This window comes from Pelodiscus sinensis, chromosome 20 (assembly GCF_049634645.1).
Source record: "Pelodiscus sinensis isolate JC-2024 chromosome 20, ASM4963464v1, whole genome shotgun sequence".
In the NCBI taxonomy this organism is placed as follows: domain Eukaryota; kingdom Metazoa; phylum Chordata; order Testudines; family Trionychidae; genus Pelodiscus; species Pelodiscus sinensis.
The window spans coordinates 20130103-20148406 of NC_134730.1; the positions used below are offsets into that span (position 1 = coordinate 20130103).

At 48.9% G+C, this 18304-nt stretch overlaps 2 protein-coding genes across 6 annotated transcripts in view; one reads left to right on the forward strand and one right to left on the reverse strand.

Annotated features, from left to right (window-relative positions):
- RHBDL3 (rhomboid like 3) overlaps positions 1-18304 on the forward strand; it is a 156978-nt gene that overhangs the window by 68139 nt on the left and 70535 nt on the right. For all 5 annotated transcript variants that reach the window (XR_012896900.1, XM_006125162.3, XM_006125163.3 and 2 more), the window contains one exon: positions 6169-6327. Coding sequence is in view for 4 of the 5 variants with exons in the window: in XM_006125162.3 (XP_006125224.1) it covers positions 6169-6327 (159 nt within the window). In the remaining variant the exon portion in view is untranslated. The remainder of the gene's footprint in view (positions 1-6168; positions 6328-18304) is intronic.
- The window catches only part of LOC102457124 (sterile alpha motif domain-containing protein 9-like), a 221437-nt gene that overhangs the window by 32987 nt on the left and 170146 nt on the right, over positions 1-18304 (reverse strand). The window lies entirely within an intron of this gene.

Genomic DNA, 18304 nt, shown 5'->3' on the forward strand with positions numbered 1-18304 from the left:
AGCAACTGAGAGCTGGCTGAGATGAGGCCGAATTGGAGCTGCAGCACATTAGTCCAGGGCACTTGTGTGTCTCTAGTTTTCAAGCTTAGAAAGAAACAGGTTCAAACTGGTGCTTTCTGGCTTTCTCCTTTGCAACGTGTTGCATTTTGGGCGACCCACTGTCCAGATAAGGATCCACGTTGGCAGCCCTTTGCCAGGAGTTGCCGAGGGTGGAACCCGCCTGTGGTGACCAGTCTCATGATGGTGATGGAGCTTCCTTGCAAAGGTGATATTGTTGGGTCCCAGTCCAGAGAGCCTCACAAAACTCCAGTCCCTAACTGGTGCTGAGGGGCAGCGTGGGTGGCTGCCAGAGCAGGCAAGGCTGGAAGGCCTAGGAGAACGGACGGCATTGTCAGCAACTGTGCGGCTCCGTCACAGATAAGGCGTTTTGGAAGGGGGAAAACATGCAGACATGGGTGGTGGGTATAAGAGACAGGGGAAGGCATTGCCACCCCAAACTGCCAGCCTGGCCCTACCCACACTCCGTTCCTAGCCCCCGCCCCACGTCCGTGCATCTCCCCTAAACTGTCTGGGATTCAGCCCTGTTGAGGCTGGGGCCAACCTGTCAGCTCTCTAGGGGCTGGGGCTGTCTGCTGCTGGGACCCTGTGCTCCGGCCGGGGCCAGGGAACACTGGGGCCAGCTGCCCTTTCCCCACTCCATTCTCCCGGGCTGGGGGGGGAGGGGAGAGGCGAATGCTGGGACCATATGCCACGCACTGGAGGAGGGGAAGCCTGAGGACACTTGGCTCCCACTGGGCTCTGAGTGGCAGGGGTGGGGCCTCAGTCAGAAGGGGTAGGGCTGGCGCTTCCCTCCCCCAGCCCTAAGTTCACCTGCCACCCATGCATGCAGAAAAGCTTTGTAGGTTAGCGTCCTCCATCTGTTCTGTGTATCAATAAGGGGCTTTAAAGAGGGAAATACAACATGCTTTATGCTTATGGATTCAGAGCAATGAGGCCTAGATAACATTTCAAGATCGGATTAAGAGAGCTATGGCAATTAGAGCTAGAACAGAGTTCTGGGGTCATCTGCCAGAAGTCCTTTCCATCACCAGTACAGGCCTGTTCTGTACAGTGTGTTTGTAAAAAATACAAGCTATCTTTGTAATGGGTAAGATAGTTAGAGTCTTTGTTGAGACCGACACGTAGAGTGTCGAATCTTAGCATGAATGACAGTTCAGAGGATTCCCTTTCAAGTGCAGATTTAAAAGGTTTCTGGAGCAGGATGCAGGGAATTAAGTCGTTGAGACAGTGTCCTTTCTGGTTGAAATGGCAAGAAACTGTTTTTTCTTTGTGATCCTGTCTAATATCTGTTTTGTGGCATTGATCCTTTGGCGAAGTGTCTGAGACGTTTGTCCAATGTACAAAGCAGACGGACACTTTAGGCACATGACAGCATAAATTATATTTCTGGATGCACAGGAATATGTGTTCTTGAGCTTATAACTCACTTGGTTAGGCCCAATAATGGTATCAGCAGAGTGAATATGTGGACAAAGCTGGCAACGGGGTTTGTTGCAAGGGAAGGTACCAGGGTTGGTATTAGTGTGGTATGTCCTGTGGTTGTTGGTAAGAATCATCTTGAGGTTAGGTGGTTGTCTATAGGAGACAATGGGTCTGTCTCCCAGAGCTTCTTGGAGTTTAGTATCCTGTTCCAGTATAGGCTGTAGTTTATTGATAATGTGTTGGACAGGTTTAAGTTGGGGGCTGTAGGTGATGACAAGTGGTGTTCTATTGTTGGTTTTCTTGGGTCTGTCTTGCAGGCTCCTGTGATGCTAATCGTGGCTCCCAGGAATCGGCCCTGAGGTTCCAGCGGCCCCTGTGTGCAGGGAGGCTCTGCCTGCACGCTGCCCTCATGCCTGCCAGTGCCACCCCCACAGCTCCCATTGGTTACAGTTACCAGCCAATGGGAGCTGCAGAGCCAGCACTCCGTATGCTGCCCCGCCCCCAAGTGATGGCTTTGTAGCTCTCCTTGGCTGGGATCCATGTTCTGGGAGCTGCGTGGAGTCAAGGCAGGTAGGGACCCTGTCTTGTACCTGAGCCTCCACTGTGTCTCTAACCAGACTTTTAACATCCTGGTCAGCAGTGCCAACCAGAGCCACCAGGGTCCCTTTTCAACCGGAATGCCTGGTCAAAAACCAGAAGCCTGGCAACCCTAGCTGCAGGTCACCATCTGTCACACTCTCAGAAGCTCTCTTGATGACTTTTCTGTCCTGTCAGGATATTTTCCATCCAGCATTCTCACTACTACAGTAAGCTAGCCAGTGGGTCCATGCATCTGTATGTGTGCGCATGACTGCCATCTACTGGACAGAGTCAGAACCACTCACCAGGATCAGTGTCCTGCTAACACGCAAAGAAGATTTTCCTTTGGCTGTTGTGGAAGAGACCTGTCGTTTTTGAGTCTGGGTTTTATCTCTGTTGTGGCTGGAAAGCTACAGATGTCCAAGGTGTGCCTTCTGGTAATAAATGAGAAGCCTTTGGTAGCCACAGGTTTGTTACACTATTATCTAGAGATTCACCCTGGCTACATCTACACTGGCATGATTTTCCGGAAATGCTTTTAACGGAAAACTTTTCAGTTAAAAGCATTTTTGGAACAGAGCATCTAGATTGGCACGGACGCTTTTCCGCAAAAGCACTTTTTGCGGAAAAGCGTACGTGGCTAATCTAGACGCGCTTTTGCGCAAAAAAGCCCCGATCGCCATTTTCGCAATCGGGGCTTTTTTGTGCAAAACAAATCTCAGCTGTCTGCACTGGCCCTTTTGCGCAAAAGTTTTGCGCAAAAGGGACTTTTGCCCGAACGGGAGCAGCATAGTATTTCCGCAAAAAGCACTGATTTCTTACAGTAGGAAGTCAGTGCTTTTGCGGAAATTCAAGCGGCCAGTGTAGACAGTTGGAAAGTTTTTCCGGAAAAGCAGCTGATTTTCCAGAAAAACTGGCCAGTCTAGACACAGCCCCTTAGTTTTTCTTAATAACATTGTAATTTTTAAGATTTGCAATGCTTCATATTCCATCGCCTCAGGATACATGATAGGCTTGAGGCAGACCATGTGAGCTTAGAGCTCTCCTAATGTATGAATTGAGACTGATAATTTCCCTTATTCTCTCTAGAGTCACTTGGGAGCAGTATTCTTTTCTAGGCCAGAAGGAGCCTTGCAGTGGCCTCGTCTGACCTTCTCACACAGGCTAGAGAACCTCTCCCATTATTTCTTGCATTAAGCCACCAACTTTTGGTTGAGCTACTTCAGTGGTTCTCAAACTTCATTGCAGCGCGACCCCCTTCTGACAACAATAATTTTGATGTGACCCCAGGACTCTGATAACAGAGGTCTCTTTAATTTAGCAGGGGTCAAGACTGGATGTCTTTCTACAAGTTATGATCTATCAGCGGTTGTCAGACTGTGAGTCAGCGTCCCAAAGTGGGTCATGACCCCATTTAGTGGGGTTGCCAGGGCTGACATTAGACTAGCTGGGGCTCGGAGTGGGGGAGGGGGAAGCCCGTGCTCGAATAGTTCAGCATTGGGTGGTTGAGCCTGCCCAAGGCCTGCCACCCAGGACTGAAACATTTGGGCATTGGCTTCTAAAGCCAGCCCTGGCAACCCCACTAAACGGGGTCATGACCCATTTTGGGACGCTGACTCAGTTTGACATCCCTTGAGAGATCATAACTTGAAGAGAGACATCCAGTCTTGATTTAAAGACTTCATGTGGGGGAGAACCTTCCACATCTTAGGTACATTGTTGCAATGATTGATTGCCCCCTTATTAAAAAAATGCCTCTTTTTCCTAGTCTCAGTTTGTCTTGCTTCAGTGTCCAGCCACTGGATCTGTAATGCCTTCATCTGCTAGATTAAAGAGACCTCTGCGATCAGAAATCTTCCGGCATAGCTACCGATGGACTGAGATCAAGTCACCTCTTCGCCTTTACTTGCATTGATTAGATTGAGCTTCTTAATTCTCTCAGGGTATGTCTACACTACCCTCCTATTTTGAAATAGGAGGGTAATGTAGGCATACCGCAATTGCAAATGAAGCCCAGGATTTGAATTTCCCGGGCTTCATTTGCATAAGCCGGGCGCCGCCATTTTTAAATCCCAGCTGGTTTGAACCCCGTGCACGCGGCACGAACTAGGTAGTTCGAACTAGGCTTCCTAGTTCGAACTACCATTACTCCTCGTGGAATGAGGAGTAACGGTAGTTCGAACTAGGAAGCCTAGTTCGAACTACCTAGTTCGTGCCGCGAGTAGCCGCGCGGCACGGGGTTCGAACCAGCCGGGATTTAAAAATGGCGGCGCCCGGTTTATGCAAATGAAGCCCGGGAAATTCAAATCCCGGGCTTCATTTGCAATTGCGGTATGCCTACATTACCCCACTAGTTCGAAATAGCGGGGTAGTGTAGACATACCCATAGTCTAAGGCAGATTTTCCAGCTCTTGAATCATTTTTCTTCTCTGCTCATCCAGATCTGTTTTGTATTGTTGTACCTGGCTGTCAATGGCTACTAGTCTCTACTCCCTTCCCCCCCCGCCCCCCGCCCCCCGCCCCCCGGGGAAGCGCCTGTGTTTCAGGAGTGGCTGGTGCAGGTAATATTTTTTCAAACAGGGTGAGATCCTTTTTAGGGAGAAAGTGCTCGACAAGCAAGGCAAGTTATGTTGTCTGTGCCCGGTATTTGACAGGATAAGGAATCTGAAAATCTCTGTAAGCCTTCTGGCTGCCTGCCTGCCAGGAGCAAATGTTGACAGTTTTAACTTCGCAAATAAAAGCACAAACAGAAATGAACACTCCATTAAATGGATCCATTGGCCAAACAGTGCAGTACCTGCCGAGACGTGGTAGGGTGTATTTACTTGGAGATGCAGACTCCAAGAGAGATCTATGAGCTTGTGAGACAAGACGAAGGCTGTAGGTAAAAGAAGTGGGAATGAGGAGGCCGATGGGAACATTAATGGGGCATGTCTGCTCTCTGAATAGAATCCAGAGGAGAAGAGGTGGTATCTGAATGCCAAGCTGAGGGAGGGAGGTTCTTTTGTCCTCATAACCCTATGTGTCTCATGCTCTGGATTAGGAATTAACTTTAGAAAGCAGGTGCTTGCAATCCTGCAGGTACTAGAGCTTTGGGGTTGTGTCTCTGCTTGCTGGCAGTTTGGCGTGGTCACTCTCTCAAGAGCCAGGCCCCTCCTCCTTTCTAGCTAGGTGGGCTCTCGTGTGCCTGACTGGATGTGATCACCACCCCAAGCGGCCAGCAACCAAAGCCCTCAGGCTGCTCTCTAGGGAAATGCAGGGGTTTGCTTTTCTGCTCACCGATGTCTTCTCTTGCTCTCCCTTCTGTGTTCACCTGGAGCATCCCTCCCTGCCTCAGGCAGACATAACCTTTACATTCTGCAGCCCTGACACAGCATCCAGGACAGTGTCCCTCCACCTAGTATAACTGGCTGCCTACTACTGATTGGGTGATGGTAGAGGAGTTCTCCCCATCAAGAGCAGCAGGTGAACCTAGGGCAATGGGGGGCGGAGCCCCAAGCTCTGCCCCTTCTGTCTGAGGCCCCACCCCTGCCACCGAAGACCCAGTAGGAGCCTAGTGCCCCTACCCCCCTCACTATAGGGTTAGGCCACCCTACCCCAATGGGCAATACATGGCCTTAGTCCTCCCCTCCCAAGCACAGGGGAAGGGCAGGGCAAGTGGCACCAGCCTTCCTTGGCCCCAGCTGGAGCACAGGGGAGAGGGAGGGTGAGTAGCACATAGCCCCAACCCCTGGAGGGCTGATGGCTCGTCCCCAGCCTTAGCAGGGCTGAATCCCAGACAGCCCAGGGGAGATGCCCTGAAGTGGGGCGGGACCTGGGGGCAGAGGGTGGGCAGTGCTGGGCTGGCAGTTTGTGAAGGCGTTGCTTTCCCCTACCTCTTATACCCGCCGTCCATGCTCCCCATCCCTTGTACCGAGAGCTGCACTGCAGCCCACAGTGCTACCTGCCAAAGGGATACCGTTGTGATGGCGTGCGTGGCAACGTGTCACTCTGCAGCAACACTGCTGCCATCCCAGCGGGGCCTGTGGCTGACCCCTCCGGAGGTCGGCATTGTAGGCGCTGTGTCATGCTGAGCATATAACTCTTGCTTTGTTTTCTCCCTCTCAGTTCGACCCCGAGAGCACTGGCTACATCAGCACTGAGAAATTCCAAAACCTCCTCCAGAGACACGGCTCTGAGCTGGACCCACACAAGCTGGAGGTCCTCTTGGCCTTGGCAGACAACAATTCAGACGGGAAGATCTGTTACCAGGACTTCGTCAACCTGGTAAGTCAAGTGAGCCAGACGGAGGAGCAGCTTTCAGCCCCAGGTGCTGGGTTTGTGTCTGACATTCTGTTTCCAGCAACGATTTTGGCTGGGTCCCGCCTGCGAACGCTGGGTGCGGTTTTCCAAAGCGCGCCGCGCACTGATGTTGAGGGTAAAGCTCCCTTCAACTTCAGTGGAAACAAAGTTAGGCCAGTGCTGGGCACTTCTGAAAGTCCTCCCCCTCCCCCACGCTGTCTCTTTTAAAGGCATTTAGAAGATGCCATCCCTGGGACGTTCCTTCTCCTCCCTCTGCCCTTCCAGCTGTCAAGTGTTCTGGAGTATGGCGGCCGGCTGGGAGATTCACACTTTCAGAGGCAGCACGGAGCCTCCAGCTATTCTCAGCCTTTGCTTAGATGAGCCGGCTCACCTGGCTGCTTGGGTTCTGATGACACAGGCTGCACGTTTGCATTAAGCCCCGTGCAGGGCTGATTTCCAGCCTGGAAACTGCCAGGCGGGACCGTTCCTGTTGACCTGCTGTGCAGGATGGCGAGTAATGAAAGAAAAAAGGGTTCTGTTTGACTTCCCATTGCCCCCAGCCCTAGGATTTCCTTCCTCAGCCTAGGCACCTAGGAGCAGAAATGATCATTATCCAAATTGGGTGCCGAGAGCTGTTGGCAGCCATAGCCCCTGGACCCTGAAAACTGACCGTATGGTTCCTGTCCCACTGCAGAGAGGCCTAGGAGATGGGTAAGGTTTTCAAATGCACCAAAGTGCCATTTTCAAAAGTGACCTGGGGTGTGTCTGCACTGGTGTGATTGGGGCATGGGTAGGCTTACCTGCATGGGTAACACTAGCATCATGCACACGGCAGCATAGACTTCAGCACAGGCTGCCAACATAACTATGGGGAGTCTGGGATTCTATTCTGGTTGCTATCTCATGCTGAAACCTGAGCTGCAGTATAATCACTGCCACTGTTACCTAATTAAAGCTGGCCCGGGTATGGCTCCCCACACTATAATACATCTTCACTTGCTGTGTACACATACCCATAGGCACGGCTGGATTAGGACCTTTAGAGGCCCTAAACACTGAAAAGATTATGGTCCCCCCCCATATGTAATTCAAAATAAAAACAATACTATACCGTAAAATCGTTGTGTGTGTGTGTGTGTGTGTGTGTGTGTGTGTGTGTGTGTGTGTGCCCCTGCTTTGCTAGTGCCCTAAGCACGTGCTTAGTTTGCCTATTGGATAATCCAGCCCTGCCCATAGGCACTTGGGAATCTGAATTTCATTGACTTGCCATGAGACCATGGGCATGTCTTCACTACAGGTTGGATCAAAGGGCAGCAATCGATCCAGCAGGAGTTGATTTATCATGTCTGGTATAGAGACTATAAATCAACCACCAAGAACTGTCCTGTCAGTTCTGGTACTCTACCAAAACAAGAAGAGTAAGTGGAGTCAATGGGCAAGCGTCAGCTGTCGACTTTCTGCTGATGATACTGTGGTAAGCAGACCTAAGTACGTCAACTTTAGCTATGTTGTTCACCTCGCTGAAGTTGCATAACTTAAGTTGACGGCCCACGCTAGTGCAGACAACGCCCTAGACTCCTAAGGTTCCAATGTCATCTGTGCACTTTTGAAAATGTTCCTCTTCATTTCTGTCTCGCTGGCCTCTGGCTATGGGATCTCTTTGTGACTAGGATCACACACGGAGCACTAGAAATAGTCTTGTGCTCCATAAACAGCTACTGCTGTGAAAACAAGGGGGAGAAACTGTGACTTTTGACAAGTTGGCTCCTCGTGCTCTGCTCTCATCTGCCGACAAGCACAGAGACCTGCTTTCTTAGGCAACCCACCCTTCCCAGAGGTTCTCGGATGATAGCAAAGATCCCCCCCCCTTTTTTTTCCCATCGTGCACTCTCCGTTTTTCTCGATATGTCAGTTGATATATTGCATGCTGTTTGTTCAAAGGTAGATTTTTCTCTGGGTAGCTGTAGGGCTAGGAATCTCATGCTGTATAAAAAATTCCAGCTAAGCCTAATCCACATCTGATTAGTTTAATGAATGAGGCACTGAGCTGTAATAATTTGCCAGTTCAGGAGCCAGCATAAACTGTGAAAATGACCAGTGTGGCTGCCCGATATTGAAATAAAACCAGCAAGCAACCCGCCCAAGGAGAGAGAGGCCAGCCCAGACTCTGAAGCTGAAAACTGAAGCCAGGGGCATCCTTAGAATTTATGGAGCCCTATGCAGTACTATTAAACTGGTGCCCTATGCCCAAAGGCAGCCAGGCACGGGGCATGATTTTAGAGATGTGATTTTATAATCGTAAGCAACACGCTAATGACATGTTTCTAGACCCTCTCCGGAGGCAGTGAAGTCACGGAACAGAGCTAGGAAGAGGCGGGTGGGTGGACAGTAAGACCCAGTGGTGCCCCATATTTTCGGGTGTCCTATGCAGCAGCGTATTCTGCGTATGCGAGAGGACTGCCCTGCCTCCACCCCCAATTCCTCCAGATCCCACTACAAACACTTGCTAGCTTCTGGCTACATTACTCATTCCAGATTGCTTCCCGCCGCTGCCTTCCTGACTCTCTCTTCCCTGCCGCCTCCTCTCTGGAGAGCAGCGGCACCGTTTTGAAAACATGAAGGGTGGAAAGATGGGTTGCACTGACCACAGAGCGTGGCAGGGTGATAGGGAAGAGACAGGTTAGGGCATGATCTGGCACATACTGAAGTCACTGGCCCTAAGGGTGAAATCCTGCTCCCATTACCTCTTTGGTTTCCCCATCAATAACTTTGGAAGGACAGCGCGCGCCTGCCTCACCGTGGAGGCCCAGCTGAAAGATGCTGCATGGTCTCACTGCAGAGTGTTACTGTAGTTAAGGGCCATTTCTCTTGGCCTCCCGTTACACTGTAAGCTCCCTCGGTGTATTCTGCAGTTCTCAATGAATACAAGAAAAGCCTACCAGGACTGCACTCTCATGCATCCGGTTCACAACCTCGGCGATGGGTGAACAGGGCAGTGAAATTTCCCTAGGTTGAGGCACTGAAATAGATTCGTCAAGTTCAGTTATTCGGTCTCAGCGGTGCTTTGTGTGGTTTTATATACACATCCGAAGTGCTGCAGCAATGAAACTGAATGCGGTGGGTTTGGGGAGGAATCTCCTCTCCCCACTAGCTGACGTGGTCAATAATTCCCGATGCTCAATGGTATACAAATTTCATGCATTCAAAGCCTCCTGTGAGCATTTTAAGCCTTTTTGGGGGCAAGTATCATTAAACTCTTTTACAGGTAGAGGGAAACTGAGGCAGAGTTGCAGTAACTTGCCCAAGGCCGCACGGTGAAATGTTGTTAGCAGAACCAGGGGCCTTTCTGGCTATTAACCAACAGGCTTAGTCCCAATGAAAATGTGAGTGATGGATCTAACACTAGGGCTGTGTCCAGACTCAGGGGTTTTTTCGGGAAAAGTAGCCTTTTCCCGAAAAAACTTCCCCTGCGTCCAGACTCAAGCCGCGTTCTTTCGAAATTATTTCGAAAGAACGCGGCTTTTCTTTCGATGGCGGTAAACCTCGTTTCACGAGGAAGAACGCCTTCTTTCGAAAGTTCCTCTTTCGAAAGAAGGCGTTCTTCAATGTAAATAGGGCTTCCTCGAAAGAGAGCATCCAGACTCGCTGGGTGCTCTCTTTCGAAAAAGCGGATTGCTCTTTCGAAAGATCCGCCTGCAGTCTAGACGCGATCTTTCGAAAGATGCTTTCGAAAGAGCCTCTTTCGAAAGAAGCCTGCAGTCTAGACATAGCCTAGGATTGCGGAGAGCTGACTGGAACCCATCCTCCCGAGAAACCTTTTTGACCCTAACACATCGTTCCCAGTTGCAGGACAGGGAGTTACCTCCCAAGAGAGACCATCCTGAATCATTTCTGGCTGAAATGCTTGTAAAGGAATGAAAATGTCATTAGACTTTATGGCGTTAGCCTGGTAGGACATCAATCGCTTCTTATCACCTGTCCCTTCATCTCCCTCATTTACTTACTTGCTCTAGCTAATCAATAGACCCGCAGATGCTGAAAAGCTAAATTACTTCTAAGTGGTGCTGCTTCTTCACCTCCTCCAGACTGTTCAGTGGGGGCAATAAATCAAACTTTCCAAGTCAGCTTTTCTGATCTGTAGCCTTCCACTCCTTCCCCCACTCCTCTCCTCCCCAGCTTTATGCGATGCTCCTGCTGCAGAAATAGGGAAAGAACACCAGGGCTGTGTCTACATTGGCACCCTTTTCCGGAAAAGGGATACTAATGAGACACTTCGGAATTGCAAATTCCGCAGGGATTTAAATTTTTCCTGCGGCATTTGCATGAACATGGCTGCCGCTTTTTTCCAGCTCGGGGCTTTGCTGGAGAAAAGCGCCAGTCTAGACGGGATCTTTCGGAAAATAAAGCCTTTTCCGGAAGATCCCTTATTCCTGATTTTAAGTAGGAATTCCGAAGTGTCTCATTAGCATCCCTTTTCCGGAAAAGGGTGCCAATGTAAACACAGCCCAGAAGAATGAGGAACATGATTGGAGCAAGCATGGATGAGATTTCTGTAAAACTAGCCCATCTGATTCCTTCCATAGCTGGGCTCTGCCCTGTACGTGTACAAGCAAGTCTGGTCTAATGTAGGGATGTTAGATATCGCTTAATTGAACAGCTGAGTAACCTCATGAATTCTTATCGGTGACTCGACTATCCTATAGTCCCCAGGGGTGGTCCCCAGTGCGCTCTGGCTCCACTCCCAAGGAGCCCCCTGCCACTCTGCACTGCTGCTTCTCTATCAGAGGCAGCAGCAGGGGGTGCCAGGCAGGAGCTGGTCCGCAAGGGGAACCAGTTTAAAAACCAGCTCCCCTCACGGACTGGCTGCCTGTCGCCCCACACTGCTGCCTCTGATACAGAGGTGGCAGCAGCCCCTGGACTGAGCTCCTGGACACAGCATGAGCCAGAACCGAGCGGGGCAGCCCGCTTGGCTCCTAGTACACTTTAAATGCAGAGCTGCAGCAGGGGCAGGCTCCAGACTGAGTGGAGCTGCTGGCCAGCCTGCTAAAAGGTTTATTTGGGGGGGGGGGAAGGGAATGCGTGTAGCCTATAGCATTAACCAATAAGCTTTTGCTGATTGGCTAATTGGTTACTCAACTACACTATTACATCCCTAGTCTAATGATAAAGCCCTGCCGGGGAGCTGGGTTCTGTTCCTGCCCTGGCCTTTGGGTGTCTTTGGGCAAATTATTTCCCTGCTCTGTGCTTCTGCTCCATCTGCTCTGAGTTTGTGAGCCCATGGGGACAGGAAGGGTCTCCTGCTCAGTGTTGGATCCTGAGCTTGATTGGGGTCCGTCAAGAGAACACGAAAACATTTTAGGCATAACCTCAAATCACATATCAATAGAGTTGCCAGGTGCCCGGTATTGACCTGGACAGTCCGGTATTTGTGCCTCCTGTTTGGTAAAAAATTTCAGATTTTTTTCCCAGTCAGGAGGCAAAAATCCCAGGTGCTTTCTTGGGTAGATGTCTGTCCCGGAGCAGGAAGACAAGAGGGCAGACAGCTGCTGGCAACCTGTTAGGGCCAAAAAGCCTCAAAGGCATTTCTTAAAGGGGCCATGCTGTTTTTTCCCCCTCAACAACTTTGGTCTCCCCCCTTTTTTTTCCCAGTGGGTTTTCTTTTGGGGGGGGGGACATGTTTGGTATTTTTGGTCAAACCATCTGGCAACCCTACCTATCAAAAGACAGGAAAGAGCTCACAAAGGGCAGAACTGAACGGTCTAAGTCTAGCCTGGTCCTGCAGATAGCCTCCTCTTTAGGGTTGCTGAGTTGTGTGAAAGATGTTCAAAGCAGAACTCTTTCTACTCCTGAAAGTGACTGACCATCAGTGTTCCCTGTAAGCTAAGCACTTCGGCAGCCACCCAGGAGAGAGTCAAATGCCGCTCAGGTGATTAGCAGAGCGCCCACAGCGAGCAACATGTTTCTACTGGTGGTGCATATCTGCACGTCTTGGTGCACATGACAAAATTTATTCTGCACATGGATGGAAAGAATTAGAGGGAACATTGCTGGTCATCCTTTACTTAGCCCAGTAGTGGGCAATCTGTGACCCATTTGGGTGCCATCTGCAGCCCATTCACCCTGTCTCTGCTGCCCCCCCTGCACTTTTGGAGGGCCCATGAATTGGCTGATTCATGCTCTGTTCCCGCTCCTCCCCTCCTTTTCAGAGCCACTATTTCAATGCAAAAATGCATTGGAAATACCTGCAATCTAATGCCTGCGGTACGAGGCCCTATGAGTGTGATGAACTTCCATGTGGCACAAGCAGTGATACATCTCCTTCGGGGGAATGAGGTGACATTGCAATAGATGGGGAAACCTGGGATGTTTCATGTATCTATAAAAGCTCAGTACCAGGAGAGCTCATTTTTATTATTATCAAGGAAAGCCTGGCATGACACCATGAATTACGCTGATGAGCGCTTACAAATAGCTAAAAAGGAGCATGTATGACAGACAGGTAATACCTTACATGTACATGTCCTTGCCTTCCATTAAAGAACTTGGACGTCTAGACTTCAGATACAGCCATTGCGGTCTTGTGTGAGGAATCGCTTACAGCAACGGAGACCCTGGTGCACTAATAAATAAATAACTTGTGTTGGGTAATAATTAAATACCTCTGCCTTTTGCTCTTATTCCAAGGATTGATTTTCCTATTCCTATGGCATAGTTAGTGTGATGAATTGATCTGCTTTCAAAGATTGTGGTGATGAATCTCAGGGAGGAGAACATAGATCGTCTGTTCCACATTTCACCACCGGCACTTTACGAAGGTGGCTGGGTGTTTTTCTATAAATATTTATGAGTGAACACTCCGAATTGTTAAAACATTATTGATTAGCTTCTTGTGGGCCTATCAAACAAGTCCACGTTACCGTGACTTTTTTAGCAGCAATCACCAGAGCCAAAAAGGGCACTAATAGAAGGGAGGTTGCTGCAGAGGTCCAGCCAGGTGGGGCAGGTTTCAGTGGCCATGTCTGATGTGGTTGGTAATGTAGGGAAGGAGGGAGATCCCTGGGTTCCTGTGTGTCACAGAAGCAGTTCATGAGTTTCTTCACAAATTTTGCCCACGGGGAGGAAGGGATGTAAAATCCCATTTAATTAGTTAACTGGTTAAACATATAAACGCCTGGGCCTGCTGCAGACAGGGGCTGCTCTGGATGACTAGAGCAGCTCATGTCTGTGGTGAGAGTAGCCCCCTACCCATGGTCGGCAGGAAGCTGCTTCAGCCCCCACCCATTAACCATCCCTACAGGGTGGGTAGGCTGGGTGTGCTGTTTGCTGTTACCTGGAGCCTGAGAGTCAAACAAAAAGCCCCTCATACAGGAAGTCAAGTATTATACCAGGGATCAGGAGACCTGGGTTCTCTTCCCATCTCTTCCACTGCAATCTTGGCCACTCTGTTCCACCCTGCCCTGTTTCTCCTGCCATCCTCTGTGTGTCTGCTCTCCATAGGCCATCAGCTCTTGCAGGCAGGAACCGTACGTAGCCAGAGTACAGACTATGGCAATGGCTCAGAACATGGGGCTCCCGCAGCTGCCAAATACTCTGCAGCCGAGCCAGGAACTGAGCTCTGGTTAGAAACAGGACTTCCTGGCTGTGTGGGAGGAAGCCTGGAAGCCCTGGATCTCTGACCCTGGGCAGTCTGCATGGTGGGGCTACCCGAGGGCCATATATACCAGAAGCCCAGGCTGGATGGAAGCCCACCAGGGCAGGAAACCTGTCTGTGCTCCCTCAATCTTGATATATTTTCACAAAAAACTTGGGGTCTAAATCTATAATGTCCTATGAAAATTCCTGACCAGTTCCCATCCTGGATGCATTACAGCCTACCTCTCCTCTTACACCCTGCCTCTCGGATCAGCCAGGCATTTTCTACTGGTGTCCCCAGGAGTTGGTCTGCAGGGACTAATGGAAGCATGTTTTTGGTGGATGACCTTCTGCTCTGGAATTTGCGCCGTCAGTTAGTCCAGTGCAGCCAAAATTGGCAGGACCTTCTGAGCCTGCTTTGAAGCTCATCTTTTAAACTAGGGTTTTCCTTGAGAGTGGCAGCTGTGTGGGATGGGGTAACCTGGGAGCAGGATTCACTGGAGGTCAGCTGATTTTTTTGTCAGTATGTCGATGTGGTTGATGATGGTCAACTGTCTTCACCCCCACCCCCGCAGTGGCTCAACCACATAAGAGGTGATCAACCAACAAATGCTTCCATGTTAGTTTAAGTGGAATAGGCTTGTGTTTTGGAGCTACGTGTCCTGGCAGGGCGCCATTTCATATGATATATGGGCTCAGAAAAACTAGGGTGACGGCATTACGTATACATCTTAAGACGGATCACATACATAATCGAAAATAACAAGTAGTCCTGTAGCGCGCGCTCTCTCTCTCTCTCTTTCTGTACATATATATCTACAGTGCTTTTTTTGTAAGAAAGAAGATGCCGGTACTCCGGGGGGGAGGAAAGTTGTTGAGCAAAAAAAAAAAAGATGTATTAAGTTATGCAGGGAAAATGGGTGTCGTTACGCACCTATACGATTGTTAGTCTCTAAGGTGCTACAGAACTATTCATTTGTAAAAGTTACAGACCAACACAGCTACCCCTCTGAACTTTAAAACAGAAAAGAGCATGTGTGTAATATGTGTAATATGAAGGGTGAGCAAATTCTACTTCTAGTTATTCATATTCTTTAAGCATATAGTTTACACTTTCTTTGTCCCGTCTGCGTTTGTTTTCTGGAAATATTCTAATGAACAAGCTTATTGGTCCTGGATTTTTTGTGGAAATACTGATTTCTAAGCAAATCTTGGAGGATATTTACAAAAAGCCTCATATAGAATTCTAAACCACACTGGAAACTTAAGAGTTGTTCATCCTATAAGGGATCATATGCATTACCAACATGCCTTTGCTTGAGTTTCTAATAGTGAAAACTTGTAACAGTCTGCTTCAGAATCATTTACAGACCCAAAAGTATCTCTAAAAATCATTTGGCAAACAATTAAGTATAATGAATACATTCTACAACACTGAAGTCTGCCGATGCAGTTCACAGAGTGAAAAGCATCAGGTAAATGAATAATTTTGAATGATTTTTCTCATCTATATGTATGAGAACCACATTGAGTAAGTATAAACCATAATGCTGCCTCATATACATATTTTATGTATAAAAGACCATGTTTTCAAGACTCCACAAAGAACAGCAAAAAGCAATCACACGTGGCTTTTTCTCTGTGAGAGACACAGGGAAGAAAAGCTGCTTGCTGGAAAAATGAATATGCATTTTGTTTATGTCTATCATCCAGTTGGTTTTTGTTGGCGTAGAGGAGACCCTAAAAGCACACAATGAACGTGCTGGCTGTAAACAAACAGCATCGGCTGCAGGAGGAGATAAAGCCCAAAGTTGTTTAACTAACATTGCTACCTTCTGAGATGAGATGATCCAGAAAGTAATTACAGATGAGACATTATTTATTGGCCTGAACACGCTTTGCCTTTGGCAGCCGGGGATCTCACAGGTCAGCTTTTTCACAGTGTCCTGTGAGTCCAACAATGCCAAGCAGCAGGGCTACGGATCCCTGTAGTGATGGAGTCTCTGCTTCCCGACCAAGCATTCTTTCTTTTCTCTCTGGAAACATGGGACAGATTTGTTACCTCAGACAAACCAGGCGACCCGCCTGCCACACCAGGCTCTTCCTCAGATGTGGCAGCAGAGCCAACGTATGGTACAGTGCAGCCAGCAGCCTGGCTTCTGTTATGATACAAAATAGAGGAGTCAGGCATACAAAGCAATTTCCAAGCTGCTGTGATAACTTGTAATACAGTAGAGTTATTACCTGGCATTATGCCTTGTGCTTACAGTTTTCTCTTATGCAAGTCACTTGGATAGGTCATGGCCCTACAATATGTAAGGAAGGAAATTTCAGACTAAGGCCTAGTGTGCTTTGCAAGTATAGCTACGTTGGCAAACCTCCCACTGGAAGTGCAGCTTATACCTGAAGAAGAGTGCTTTGCGGGGATAGCTTACACCAATTCAGGGCCATCCTTAACTCTATGCAGAATATGCACCTGTGTAGGGCACCAGAAAATTTGGGGCACCAGTGGGTCTTAGTGTCCACCCAGCTACCTCTTCCAATCCCTGTTTTGTGGTTCTGCTTCCTCTGGAGAGGAGCTAGTTAACTTAAAAGTAAAGAAGCCTGCCACTATTAGTAGAGCACTGAACCTGTAAAAGTGCCATTCAGGTGGTAATGAAGCCATTTAACAGGCATTTGCCAACCCCAGGTATATACTATCAGTTTCTGAAGTTACTGTGTTAGTCGACAGGAGCTTAGTATAATATTAGCTTTAAAATATTTCATTAATGTGTTGCTAAAGATCATAAAATCACATCTCTAAAAATCATCCCGTTGGCTGTACCATCAGGCATAGGACACCAATTTTATAGGGTCCCATAAATCCTATAAAGTCCCATAAAAGACAGCCCTGCACCTGTTCCCTGAACAAAATACGCTTTCTACTGTCAAAATCACACCCCTACCCAACATGCGGGCTTCTGCTGGGAGCCAAGCCGCCCCCAGGAAGGTGCCGGTACGCCAGAGGGGAATCCCATTCAATTAAGGTTTGTTGGGAAAATAGGTGTCGGTACGCCGTCCCGGGGCGTACTGTCACCAGAAAAAGCACTGGTGTAACCACCATCAAATTTTAGTGGTTACATGGCTATTTGATAGTCCCTGGGGGCAGAGCGGACAGCCAGTGTGCCTCCAGCCCCACTTCTGGGGAGCCCTCTGCCACCTTGTGCTGCTGCCTCTGTATCCCTCTGCCTGGGATAGAGGGGCAGCAATGTGGAGGTGAGGCAGCAAGGTGGGGGGGAGTGCATATAGTTGACAAGATTAACCAGTAAACCCAGGTTTATCAGTTAATCCTGTCGTCTACACATTGACATCCCTAGTAAAGTGTAGGTTTAAAGTTCTGGTGGACTTAGTTTCTAGTCCCTGCTCTGCCACACACATTACTGTGAGAAATGGGCAAGTTGCTTCACCTCTCTGAGCCTGTTCTCCTATAAAAGGGATATGATGGCTCTTCCCTACCTTGTTTAACATTAGCAAAACTGGCTGAGATCCTCCAATGGAAACTATGGAGGAAGTAAACTATGGAGGAAGATACATTGTGTTGTCTCAGCTCTGTGATGATGATTGTGGAGAGGAGCTGTGTGGCACAAGGAGGGTCGGGGGCAATAGCTGTCTCTGAAAGGGGCTGCTCCCAACACCCTGGGAATGTCAGGCAAGCTCCTAGAAACAGCCCGCAGTGTGAGATTACAAAATGCAATACAGTTCATTCCAAAATAAATAGCTGTTGCTTTGTAGTAACTATAAGCTGATGCAGCATATTTGCTTTGAGCAAAATGCACCCACTAATTTAAACCAGATCCTTTGTTACCCAGGTCTGGGATCAGTGCCCCAGGCAGCCACTAGGTTTTGGTGTTTTCCCAGAGGAGGCAAATCCTACCTGGTTTTGTGCAAGTAAAGTGCATTTTTAAAGAGCGTCAGCTGTACAACGGTAATCAAATCACCCTAATCCAGGATCCACAGACGCCAGCCTGGTTCCTCCTCCGAGGAAACAGCCCAGCAGCCTTTTTGCTCACCAGCCCATCTCCTCTGAGCTGCCCCGGCCGTGCACTGGTAGCCTCCCACTCCAACTTCTGCTCTGGGAAAGCAAATATACCAAGTTGAAAAAGCAGGATAACAGCTGTAGCCTTCGCTCCTCCTGCCTGTTGTAAGACAGTGACACATGCCTGGTGATCATCCAAGGGGGAGAAGGAAACGCTAGTTTGGGATCATTCTCCCTCCAGTGAAGTGGGTGGGGGGAAGAGCTCTGGATTATAATTTGCTCTGAGTAATAATATACAGACATCAGGGCCCTCTG